The 12,140-nt window shown below is 50.8% G+C and overlaps 2 protein-coding genes across 9 annotated transcripts in view; one reads left to right on the plus strand and one right to left on the minus strand.

Moving 5' to 3' along the window:
- Tmem175 (transmembrane protein 175) overlaps positions 1-2,821 on the plus strand; it is an 11,369-nt gene extending 8,548 nt beyond the window's left edge. For 5 of the 7 annotated variants that reach the window (XM_021210648.2, XM_029545343.1, XM_029545342.1 and 2 more), the window contains one exon: positions 850-2,277. In XM_021210648.2, coding sequence (XP_021066307.1) covers positions 850-1,516 — 667 coding nt within the window. In that variant the 3' untranslated portion in view covers positions 1,517-2,277. Of the gene's footprint in view, positions 1-849 lie in introns of all 7 variants that reach the window. The other 2 variants (XM_029545347.1, XM_029545346.1) reach the window with 2 other exon arrangements.
- Dgkq (diacylglycerol kinase theta) overlaps positions 2,062-12,140 on the minus strand; it is a 14,078-nt gene continuing 3,999 nt past the window's right edge. Inside the window, exons 3-23 of one of the 2 annotated variants that reach the window (XM_029545340.1) lie at positions 11,363-11,462; positions 10,990-11,029; positions 10,791-10,916; positions 10,414-10,567; positions 10,264-10,338; positions 10,082-10,182; positions 9,654-9,883; positions 9,482-9,572; positions 9,294-9,348; positions 9,022-9,083; positions 8,560-8,710; positions 8,096-8,134; positions 7,347-7,462; positions 5,790-5,941; positions 5,465-5,613; positions 5,180-5,358; positions 4,811-4,911; positions 4,570-4,716; positions 4,361-4,472; positions 4,128-4,280; positions 2,062-3,826 (exon numbers count right to left, since the gene is read on the minus strand). In XM_029545340.1, the coding sequence (XP_029401200.1) occupies positions 3,725-3,826; positions 4,128-4,280; positions 4,361-4,472; positions 4,570-4,716; positions 4,811-4,911; positions 5,180-5,358; positions 5,465-5,613; positions 5,790-5,941; positions 7,347-7,462; positions 8,096-8,134; positions 8,560-8,710; positions 9,022-9,083; positions 9,294-9,348; positions 9,482-9,572; positions 9,654-9,883; positions 10,082-10,182; positions 10,264-10,338; positions 10,414-10,507 (2,109 nt within the window). In that variant the 5' untranslated portion in view covers positions 10,508-10,567; positions 10,791-10,916; positions 10,990-11,029; positions 11,363-11,462 and the 3' untranslated portion in view covers positions 2,062-3,724. Of the gene's footprint in view, positions 3,827-4,127; positions 4,281-4,360; positions 4,473-4,569; positions 4,717-4,810; positions 4,912-5,179; positions 5,359-5,464; positions 5,614-5,789; positions 5,942-7,346; positions 7,463-8,095; positions 8,135-8,559; positions 8,711-9,021; positions 9,084-9,293; positions 9,349-9,481; positions 9,573-9,653; positions 9,884-10,081; positions 10,183-10,263; positions 10,339-10,413; positions 10,568-10,790; positions 10,917-10,989; positions 11,076-11,362; positions 11,463-12,140 lie in introns of both variants that reach the window. The other variant, XM_021210647.2, reaches the window with a different exon arrangement.

Genomic DNA, 12,140 nt, shown 5'->3' on the forward strand with positions numbered 1-12,140 from the left:
CTCTCTCTCTCTCTCTCTCTCTCTCTTAGCCCCTTAGCCTTCTCTAGCCTGTGGTTCTTCAAATATTCCGTTGCATTCTTATTTTATTAAACATGTCACAAATCTGGTTTTAGATTTTGCATCTGACACTACACTTTTCCTAATACTTTTGAATAACCTTTTCTACTATAATTTGTAAATTCGTATAGGCTAAAAGTAAATATTCATTAGTACCTGATTTCCTGAGGCCTTAGATTTAAGGAACATTCCAGAGCAACCTGCTGTTACTTCCATTCTGCACTCAAGGCTGAAGACCTCAGCCAAGAGGCAGGAATTCTAGCCAATGGAAGGCTACTACTACCTTCTACCTGAAGTCTAACCTTGAGTGACAGCCTTCAGGCGCTTTCCTGCCCTCACACTATCTCCCTCCTTGCGGCTGATTTGGAGGAAATAGTTGGTACTTGGGTGTCCCATCATTCATGTCCAGGTGATGGGTTGCCAATCCTTGACTCTATGTGTTAGAACACAGCCTGCAAGATTTAGGATAGCTGTGGAGAATCTCTCCTATAGGTGTCCTACCCTCAGAGGGCTGACCCTCAACAACCAACCAGGGCTATCTGTCATTTCTGGTTGTCAGATAGGGCCACCAGTTGGAAGAGAATATATAGGACTGGTTAAATTAGCATTGTGAGGGAAGAACAGTAACTGTTTAGTATGCTAAATATATGTAAGTAGCACATAGGAAACATTTTTGTGTTCTGAAGATCACACATCATTAATCTCAAATTCACTTTATAATGCTTGGTCTACCCTTCTGGTCCTGTCATCTCTGGGAGGTTGTTACAAATACCATCTGTTCATACTTCCCAGTGAGGACAATGTTCCGGATCCCAAGGATGTGCAAGCGAAATTCAGTGGCAGCCTTGTGGCTGCCCTGGGTGCATATAGGCCACAATTCTTGGCATACTTCGGCTCCTTCGCCACAGTGGGTCTGCTCTGGTTTGCCCACCATTCACTCTTTCTGCATGTCCGGAAGGCTACACAGACCATGGGGTTACTCAACATACTATCGCTGGCCTTTGTGGGTGGCCTCCCTCTGGCCTACCAGCAGACCTCAGCTTTTGCCCGGCAACCCCATGATGAACTTGAGCGTGTGCGTGTCAGCTGTGTCATCATCTTCTTTGCCAGCATCTTCCAGTTTGCCATCTGGACCACAGCCCTGCTGCATCAGACAGAAACACTGCAGCCAGCTGTACAATTTGGTGGGCAGGAGCATGCTTTCATGTTTGCCAAGCTTGCACTGTATCCCTGTGCCAGCCTGCTGGCCTTTGCTGCCACCTGCCTACTGAGTAGGTTCAGCACAGCCATCTTCCACCTCATGCAGATTTCGGTGCCCTTTGCGTTCCTGCTGCTCCGTCTCCTTGTACGCCTTGCCCTGGCAGGCCTTCAAGTCCTACGGGGCCTCTGGCCACAGCATCCCCAACAAGACCAGAGTGAACCCGAGACACAGTCCCAGCTCTTGCCTGCCCCCTGCTAATGGCAAGAAAGCCACTCATGCCTATCCTAGGCATATTGTAAGGGGTCCTATGGAGATGTCTTAGTACAAGTTTATTGTGACACTGGGGGCTGTGGATATATTGGCCTAGATATTGTTTACATTGTGAAATATCAAGATCTATTTCAAGAGTATGAACATTGTTCACACTTTGCAGTGAAGGGTTTCATCGGAACTGAATTTATTGTTTTTACCCATTTACTTTCCTCCCTTGCCCACAACATTGCCAGGGGAATTTACCTGTCTGATTAACCTGAACAAGCCACTTTGAGCTGTCACAGAGATCTTGTTTGAGGCAGCAGCATCCAGCCAGGACCAAAGGTCTATCCCTATGCCTTGCTCTGACCTGCATGTGGCCACACAGGCTGTCCTTCTCCTTGGAACGTTCTAGCAATTGAGTCTAGGCTAACTCAGCCTGAGAAGCTCTTGTCTGGCTCGCGTCCTCAAAAGTATAGCGCTTTCCTGGTGGAACTGCCAGCCTATTTGCCCATTCCTGTACCAGTTGTTAGACAAAGACAAGAGTCAGCTATGGGACAGCAAAACCCACACCGTGTATTTGGCCCAGATATAACTTAGATCACATTCAGGTAGTGATAAATTACACACAAAGACAGGACCAGTGCACAGGACACACTCCACATAAAGACAGTCTCACTTAAATACAGAGGACATGCTACGCTGACCGTAATTTACAAATAATTCCTACATATTGAAATAAAAATGAAAAATTACATTACAAAGAATTTCTTTTGAACATTGAAAATGATGTAAACATGATCATCTACACTGAGATCACACATGGCTATCTGATGCACTTGTATGCAGTTTTGGCAGAAGCAGGTGGGGGGGGGGCGTGGCACAATGGTCCTATGAAACTGCCAGACAAACACCCTGGTCCACACACTACCCTGGTGTCACACTTCTGAAGGCGTCCACAAACCAAGTAATGAAAGCAGAAGAAGGATCTACACTGACTTACTTTTTGGGGGTGGGAGGTAATCATCATAGGAGACTTTGCACATAGGTCTTCCCCTATCCAGGGCTGGGGCTAGAACTTTAGATAGCTTTAGCCTTTCTTTGTCTTTTTTTTTTTTTTTTTTTTTAATGTTTTCAGTTTTTGAGAAGGCCTTTAGTGCTATAACCCAGTTATGCTTTAGCCTGGAGAAATGAATTATAGGCATGTACCAGGCTTAGCTAGGCAGCTCATTTTTGGACAGATTCTTCCTAGGGTCTTAAGTGAGAAATGAATTCTTGGGTGCGTGGAAGAGACAGCTTTTCTGTCGTTCTGTGTACCTGGTGCCACCAGCAAGGCCTGGCCATCAGAGCTGCTTCCATTTGTGTAGGAGCCCGAGTAAAAGCTCTATATCTACAAGGAAGGGCTGTAGGCAGGCAAACACCATGTATATAAAGTGCTATAAGTTGAGTCTAAGGGAGTTCAAGCCACTCCACAGCAGATGTTATTTACACACTCCTCAACCAGGTACTACCTGGCCCTGTTCTGAACCCTTCTGAGTACTAGGTGCCCACTCTGGAGCTGAAGAGGGACATTCAGGGCCTAGCACACATTCCAGCTATGACATGTGATAGCCTAAGGGTAGACAAAGATTCCCATCCCTAAGTACAACTTTGTCAGTCCGTGGCCACCAGCTGGATGAGACCTTGTAACTAATATCTTAAGCCCAAACTGACATCTAGTGATAAGTCCAGGGGACTTGAGAATGCCACACCCACCCAGTCAGTACAGGAGAACAGGCAGCTTTCTGTATCTGTTAGGCCAGGGCCCAACATGGTTAGCTGCTTTGAAAAAAACAAATGAAATCAGAGGACCCACCTGGATGGCCTGCATCCAGATGTATTGGGTCTAAGAGGGTTTTAAGAGAGGTTTCAAAGGAAGGAATGTGGCTAACAGGACCAGCTCCGTTTATCCTATAAGAACTAGTCTTGTGCAGAAGACAAGCTAGCCAGAGCCTCGTGCCCAGTCATATACATTGGTACGATGTATGACAGAGTGAGTAATGACCACTAACTACCCACTCCTAAGTTTGCACATGACATTGGGATGGAAACATCCCAAGACCCATGAAGATTCTATGGTCAGTGCTACAGCTAAGTCCATCTGTTGGCCAGCCAGTGTGTGACCAACCAAAGATGAGAAAGGCTGGGTGGTTGAGACCTTTCATCTTGGCTCCTCTATAAAGGATTGCCCTCAGGAGCAGGCAAGGTGTCCACTCGGGTATCCCTGATGGTGCCAGCCTTCCTGGGCTTCTGCTTAGCCTTCCTCAGCATGTGAACCTGTTCAAAGGTAGGGATTGAGGGTCAAAGGGAGACCTCTGGGCCAGTGAATACTAATTGGTTCCACTCCACAAAAGAGGAAGACCTGGAAAAGCTGTCTAGTAGCTGCTGCCTGCAGCCTACTTTACATTGTCTTTAGTTCTTACCTCCTCTCTGAGGCTCTCACCAGGGACACCATGACACCTGGAGTCCCAGAAAGCCAAAGCTTAGACCCACCTGGCCTCAGCTGCTATACAGCATCAGCCTGCCTGGCACTGCCCCTGACCCATTTTTACTTCTGTTCTCAGCCTTGCCAATATACCTTAGGTGCAGTAGCAGAGATGATCATGTGACCTGGGGCCTGAACCCAGGGCTCACCATCCACCTGCACTGGAGTAGCCTTGAGGAGTGTGACACGGAAGTAGGAGCCCTGGGCAATGCGGATTCCAGAGCGCAGCCCACCTTGTACCTGGCCCTGGGTAAGATAAAAGCAGAGCTAGCTAGTAGGACCCAAGGGATACCACAGGGCCTACCCACCAGCCGGCGGCTGCTCACCATGTGCACGACACCCGTCACACCCACCACCTCCAACAGCCCGTCGTCTATGCGTGGCTTCTCAAACCTTGAGTCGCTGTCAGAGCCCCACAGGTCGGCCCCTGAGCCCCAGCTGCCCCCAAAAGATGAAAATACAAAGTCAGGTACAGACCAGACACAGACCTAGCACCTAGCCCTAACTGCTGAGTTTCATAGCCCAGCCCCAGTACCTGGGGATGTTAATGAAAATGAGACCCTCAATGCTGGGTAGCTCCACTTCCTGCTGCTCCACCTGCAGCCGGATCTCCTTGTGTAGGCTTCGAGAGTGGCTGATCTTCTGGAGCCCAACCCGTACATACACGCCCTTGTTGTGGAACCTGCCACAGGGAGGTAGGCGTTCCAAATGACTAGGTAAAAGCTGCTGGCTGCTGTTAAATGACCTGCCCCCCCCCAGCCTTGCCTTACTGGTACCTGCTTGTGAATTTGCCAGGCTCCTCTTCGCGTGCCTGGTGGAAGTCCAGGCTGAGCTCCGCATCAATACCAATGCCACAGTAGTTATTCATCTGAACAATCTGGAGACAGGGCATAACCAGGATGCTGGCCAGCCACCCGAGTGTCCAAAATTGTGCCAGAAATCTCTATTGTCACCAATGCCTTTTCCTAGGAACCTTTTTGCTTAAATGCCACACCATGCCCACAGAAGGCACAACCCTACAATCCCACAACCCCACAGGCTTCAGTCAACAAGTTCCTGCTCTGCCTTGGGGGTAGCTGGGAGGAAAGTTGCACATCAGCAAAGGGGAGCCAAAGGTAAGATTCTAGCTGGTGCCACACTGGTACCTTGGGGGGCTCTGTTTCTGCCACACTGTTCTCTGTACTATCAATTTCATGAGCATCCAGCAGGATTGTCCATCGATCCATGAGCACAGCATCAGCCTCATCCACAGACACCAGCACAGAAAATGGGTCCTCACCACTATAGCCTGCCCCCCAACGAAGGACCCGGCCAAGGTCATTCCCTGGGAAATAGGAAAGAAAGCATAATCCATAAACCACCAAAAATCTCAAAGCCCACAGTAGGGACTGCCCTCAGAACCCATCCTTTAAGTTGATGGCTAAGCCCACCTGTACCCAGGGGCAAGATGGCCACAGATGGCTCTGGACAGGCCAGATGACGCCTTGTCTCCTCCAGGGCAGCAAGCACCCAGCCAACGGTGCCATCTCCACCACACACCAGTACCCGAAAACAGGGCACCTGGGAGAAAAGGTGGAACCTGTGTGGGAGACAGTATTCTGCCACTACCTCCTGGCTGCCCAGGCCAGAACTTGGATACTCATTCTTGCCCTGGGCAGCCCTTTCCTTTTCAAATGTCCACTCTGGCCACATAGAGGACTTATGATTCCAGCAGTCCCATTTAGAATTTCTACTAGCTAGAAAAAGGTGGCTCACCCAGGAAGAGGGCCCCCGTTGGTTAGCTCAAAGACCTGGTGCGGATTCAGCAGCTTCCGGAAACTGCAGAGCAGGTCTCGTCCCTTGAGACCCCCACTCTTGGGGTTCACAAACACGAGGAGAGGGCAGGAGTCAGGAGGCAGCTTCGTGTGCTGAGAGGTGGAGGACTGAATTACATTGAGATCAAAGGTCCTACACTGGAACTGCTAAGCAGTGTCCAGCCTCAGATTCCAAGCCTGCTAAGCCATAGCCAGTCCCTCCTGAGGCTGAGCACCTCATTATCTCCACCTCATTACTGACCTCTCAGGATATCCTTTCTCATGAGAACACCACTGTGGCTGCTTAGAGCTCAAGCACAAATGCCAGGGGGCATATCCACTGTGACATATATTAAGGACCATTCCTAGCCTCTTAGCTATGAAGCCAAAGGCCCATGATGGAAGACCATAGATCCTATCTGGTACCATCAGCCAGCTGGAGTAAGGCCTGGCTTTTGCAAAGCTACCAATATATCCGTTAGAGGTCAACAGCTTCCAGGTCCCACTTGCCTCATGGCAGTCAGAGGACTCAGTTTATAGAGGTAACCACAGAGGTAATCATTGGTTATGGGAATAAAATCAGTCTCTCCATACATAACGCCAAGAGACAGTCCCTAGGAGTCTAGGCACAGTGGGCTGGTTAAAGTCCCTACAATAGTGTTGAGTAACAGAAGCCACATAAGTCAGGCACAGGGCCTGCACTGCGGTGAGGATATACTTGGGATAGGGTACCCACTGGACAAGCAGAGCTGCTGGTACTCAATACTCATTTGCCCCAAGGCAGGCAGCTGACAGGTTTCATGCCTAACTCTGCCACAGAGGATAATGCATGGTTAAACATACAGGGAACCCTGGCCTATATCCTCAGGCATTGAGAACAACTACTTCCAGGGCAGGACCAGTGGGTAGGGAAAGGGGGAACCTGTAGTTACTGCCTAATCCAGACTCATTTCACTTGTATTCTGTTCCTCCTAAACTTGAGCCTGAAGTCAAGATTAGGGTTCAGGGCACAAGCATGCCTTGGATACCTGTGGGGATTTTGTGGAACCCAGGCATAAATCCTTCTGGCACTCCTCATATGAATTCTCTGTCCTCTGCTGACCTCTGTGCATCTTTTCCTAGCCACTGCCAGATTCTAAGAGTGGTATCTCAAATCAGGGAGCTCCACCTACTGGCCAAAAGTAACCCTAGGTACATGGCTACCTGTGTAAAGGTTGGGGCCTAGCCTGGCAGGATGTTAATACAAGGTCACAACACACTCTGGCCTTAAGTGCAGTGGGTATCTTGTGGTGATCCCAATAGGTTAGAAATTCACGGTTCATAATATGAAACCAGCCTTGGTCCCAATCATTATGTCAGAACCATGGACAAACACTGACTCTGATCTCTACTATGATGTAAATTAGTCTTATCCATTTTGGGCTGTTGTAAGGTAGACCAAGGTGGCACATACCAGCAATAAGGCAATGAGGACATGGTCCTGGGGCGCTAAGCTGGCCTCAGAGTCCTAACTACTCACCAGCACATCTGGAAGCACTAATGCAGTCAGTGGCTGGCCATGCACTGTTGTGTCCCTGGCCAGCATGTATAGCCGCTCAGCCTCCGCAAAGCAGGTGACGTCCAGAATTACTGCACCTGCCACAGGTGGGCCAAAGCTCAAGCTGGATGTCCTATGCACCCCGCCCACAAGGTATCCAGTCAGGTGTCCTGTGTCCTGCCCCAGAGAAGGGTGTATCTTGTCCACCCCACACAAAAGGTATTCAGGGCAGGGTCTGTCCTATGAAATCCACCCCCAGAACGTCACAGCTACAAAGCCTGTCCTGTGTGACATGCCAACCATGCACCTAGGCAGAGCTTTGGCTCTCACCACAGCCAGCTCATGTCAGCTGACTAGAGGTGGCATCCAGAGTAAGGGGCCACCCTTCCGACAAAGTATTCATCCAGAAGGCAGGCTGAACTCAGGGTCCAACAGTGGGCAATGAGGCTAGTCTCCCTGACCAGCCATAGTCACACCCAAATCTAATACCATGAGCACTGTATGGTCTCTGAGTGTCCTAGGTTTACATGCCAAGAAGGCTGATAGTTCTGAAACTCCCCTTCCCAGTAAAAGATGCAGGCCCACAGAAAGGACAAAGACTGGGGAAAAGCTAATTTCAGACACACTGTAACAGAACTAAGGGATGATTCCAGGCACATGGATCTAGAGAAGGAGGTAAAGGGCAGGCTCTTCTATCGCATTCCAAGAGCATCCACCAGCTATCAGCTCACCTTGTAAGGAGTAGACGTGACTCACAGACACCACAGCAGCTGCATAGACAGGTTGCAGTCAGAATAGCATCCTGAAGCCCAGACCTGACCTCCCAATCTGGGGTCAGCCTCCCTCCTAAGGGCATCCACATCCAGAGCACAGCCCACCCAAGCAAGCAGCCTTGTCCCATCCTTAGGGGTCAGCCCCCTGGGAACTGTCTACACCCTGTAACCAAACAAGGTCCCTGACTCCTGATGTACAAAGATTTCCCCGGAAGAAGCATAGAATACATAGTTTAGGAAACAAGAGGGGGGGAAAACAGAAGCCCCACAGTGAAGGCTGTATCGGCTGGCCTGGAGTGGGAACTGAGCTCAGGCTTCAGATGATGCATGAGCAGGCAACAGAACTTAGGCTTGGCACCATAGTCCCACTGGCCAGTCAGGACCCTTTCCCAGCCAGAGCCCTGGATAGCCCAAGGTCACACCTTTGGTGGCCATGGCCTCATGCAGCAGGTTGCTGTAATCCTGGGGGGACAAGCCAGGTGGCAGGCCACCCACGAACAGGGAGACACGTGGGGCCATGGCCCTGGTCTCAGCCACGTAGAACCGCGTCTGGCTCACCTGGCGCACAGAAGTCTGCGGGAAGAACAGGAATGGGGGAATGCTGGCCAGCAGTGCCAGCAACACTCCTCCAAATCCCCACTTAGCTCTTCAGGGAACTAACTTGGATACTCTTGAGACTCAAGGCCTCCCAGCTAGAAATAGGTGAAATGTTACAGAAGGTACAACCAGCCAAGGACATCAGCTGCTGGTTGGGGAAGATATGGTATCTGAGCAGAGATGCCTGTCTGGAGACAGCAGGTGAGTGGACAGCCTTGATGCCATTCTTCTACAGGCCATGGATAAGGGCTAGCAGTACCCTGGGAGTGTTGTCTACACCCACTGACCTGTCGGATGTCCCAGAGTCGGTCTAGCAGAGGTTCTTCATCTGCCAGCACTGTCCGTTGGACTGTAGGATTGAGGGACACAGCATGTCAGCACTAGGATAGTCCCTTCCACAAATAGCTACACTAAGTTTCTGGGGCACATGGGGATGAAGGTGAATCTAGGTGGGGCCACTCAGAAGGGCGTGGTCTAGCTCCAGTGTCCTGGTAGGACTCCTAGAGCAGCAGGCCCAAGCTTATTATACAAAAGGACCTGAGAAATGCAGTCCACTTACCTTGTCTGCTGCTCATGAGCACCTCAATCAGCTGGAATCTCTCCTGGTCCCCAACCTACACAGCATGAGTGATATATCAGGCCTAGGACAGAACCCTCCCTCATATCCACAGGACATACAGAGGGATAGTAGCTTGGCCCATTGGGTAGGTAACCCTAAAGTTGGGTGGGAATGGACAGCATACATACCTGTTGTCCAAACAGTGGGAGAACCTCTTGAACCACAGACCGTGCTGTGCTCTGGGAGTTCACACGAATGGACACATAGGCCACACCTACCCTGTGGGGAACAGGCTCAAAGTCCAGGTTCTAGGTCCTCACTCTACCCTTCCCTCAACAGATCCTGTGCTTTGAGTCTTACTTGAGCCAGCCAGGGTAGATCTTCAGGATCTCTTGGGTACGAGGCAGAGACCTGATGACCCAGGCCTCAGGCACGGAATCCTGGGGCCCAGAGACTTTACTAGCTTCCTCCTCAGTGGTCCCAGCCTTCCCCAGAGCCTGGGCATTGCCAGACAGTAAGGTTAGGGGCAGTGCCTGCAGCTGGAAGGCCTTAGGGTCCTCGCTGATATAGTAGGCCCGAAGTGCTGCCTCCTGTAGAGGGTAGAGACGCGTATGGAAGGCCAGGTGAACAGGGGACCTGGTATGGAGAGCCAGGTTAAGGGAATAGGTGAAGGAGGCAGGTATAGAGAAGCCAGCTGAGAAAGGGGACCAGCTATGAAGGGAAGGTAAGCAGAGGGTTCCAGTTATGGCAGTGTGTACCATACCTCCGTGTATAGGTTTTACTCTTACCATCACTTCCTCATTCTGAGCCAGGCGGGAAACCGTAACCAGACGAAACTGATTTTTCCTCATCGAGTCGTTGCCATCAAAGATCTTCAGGGTCTGTTTGGCTAGGTAAGAGGGGAGCAGTTGAGAATCTTGGGGGGTCTGGAACTAGGTGAGACAGAGTGACAGCTAAGTGGGACACTTACTGGATTCTGTAGCTGTCAGCACCTCTCTGCCTGTGCCTACAGCAGCACTCCCATCTACGCCATCATCCCCATCACCTGCAGGACAGTCAAAGTCCTTATACTCACTGCCTGGCCCAGCCAGGGTATACCCCAGTCCTATCTATGCCTCACCAAGCTCCAGGACCATGGCCTCAGGGATTCGGAAACAGTGCATCTTGCTGAAGTTTCGGGACAACAGGCGCACACACGAAGGAGGCAGTACCATGGAGCGTAGACGTCCAAATGTACACTCAGGTGCGAGTGCTGTGGAGCACACTGAGTGAGCCTGATAGGACAAAGGTATAAGTCTGGTACCCTGGGCAGAAAGCTGGCCAAGCACCCACCTAGATCCATAACCCAGAAAACAGTAGGATGTAGACAACTTGATAAAGAGGAACTTTCCCCGTCTCTCACCACATACCCTGTCACAGAGCCCACCCTTACATGTTGGCTTCACCTCTCTTTTGTCCCACACTCAAGGGCCCCATTCATTCCATTCCCATGCCCACCTGTACACCACACCACTCGCAGCGTACACCAGCCAGCACATCCGAGGAACCACAAGTCTTCCTACAGACCTCACATCGTGCACCAGAAGGCAGGTTCCCCTCCCTCCAGTGGTGGTGATATGTGTCCTGGGGATGGGGGGCAGTCAGAAGCTCAGCCAGCCTACCCCTACCACACCTACCCCAGCGCTAGTACACTCACATAATCCTGGTGTCCATCCTGGTGGCACTGACGACAGTCGCTGCAGGCGAAGGGCACACAGTCGGGGTGAACGTGCAGCTCACACACTGGGGGGCGGGCAAGGTTAGGGGCCTCTTGCCACACCCCTGCCCTCCACACTGACCTCTTAGCTTAGAGGGGCTCCAACCCCAACCCCTGCCATCCTGAACCAGCTTCTTTTAGCCTGATTGCTTCCTGCCTGGTAGGCTCATACTGTTGGAGCCCCCAAAGTCAGCTTGAGCCTACCACCCTTTGACAAACCACAGGTAGAGGAGGGCTGGGCTACCTGGGGTAGCAGAGACCAGCTCCTTGAGAGAGGAGCTCAATTCCAAGGGGGCCAAGGGCCCAATGGTACCTTCACAGCGGAATGCGGGTACCTCCAGGCTCTTGCGGCAGACCACACAGAACTTGCGCTTGTAGAGACCAGGGGAACCAAAGCAGTGGGCTACAGGCACCTATAAGAACAGAGCAATCCTGATTTAAGCCTGCCTGGTCCTGCACCCTTATCCCTGTTAGCCCTGTGAACTGGCCCAGCATTACCTGTTGGTAACTACTTGGACAGAGAGAATCATCTCTCCTCTGCCTTCACCTTCACAAGTCTGCAAGTCAGGTCCTACTTGAGAGTGCCTACCTCAATCCAGCTATACTACCATGAGATCTGGACTGGGGCTAGCCTGGCTGATTGTGGGACAGGCAAGCAGAGAAAAAGCTCTGTAACTTCACATCTGCAGTATCATAAGCACAGTTTTAAAAAAAAGAGTTCACCTGATACCCATTCCTCACTCCACAGGCCAGCAAGATTATCAGGCGCCTGTGTTATTAGATTCAGGAGCTTCCAACACCCTTCAGATTCACCCTCTTGGAAGCCCAGTGAGCATGTGATAGCAAGTTACCTTCCTATGAAAACAGATCATAAGGATCAGATCCTAACTTGACTGGTCCTTAGCACAAGACTTAAAGCACGTTCAATAAGCAGAAGAGAGGGGGCTGGTGAGATGGCTCAGTGGGTAAGAGCACCCGACTGTTCTTTCAAAGGTGCAGAGTTCAAATCCCAGCAACCACATGGTGGCTCATAACCATCTGTAACAAGATCTGACGCCCTCTTCTGGAGTGTCTGAAGACAGCTACAGTGT

This window comes from Mus pahari, chromosome 13, assembly GCF_900095145.1.
Source record: "Mus pahari chromosome 13, PAHARI_EIJ_v1.1, whole genome shotgun sequence".
NCBI lineage: Eukaryota > Metazoa > Chordata > Mammalia > Rodentia > Muridae > Mus > Mus pahari.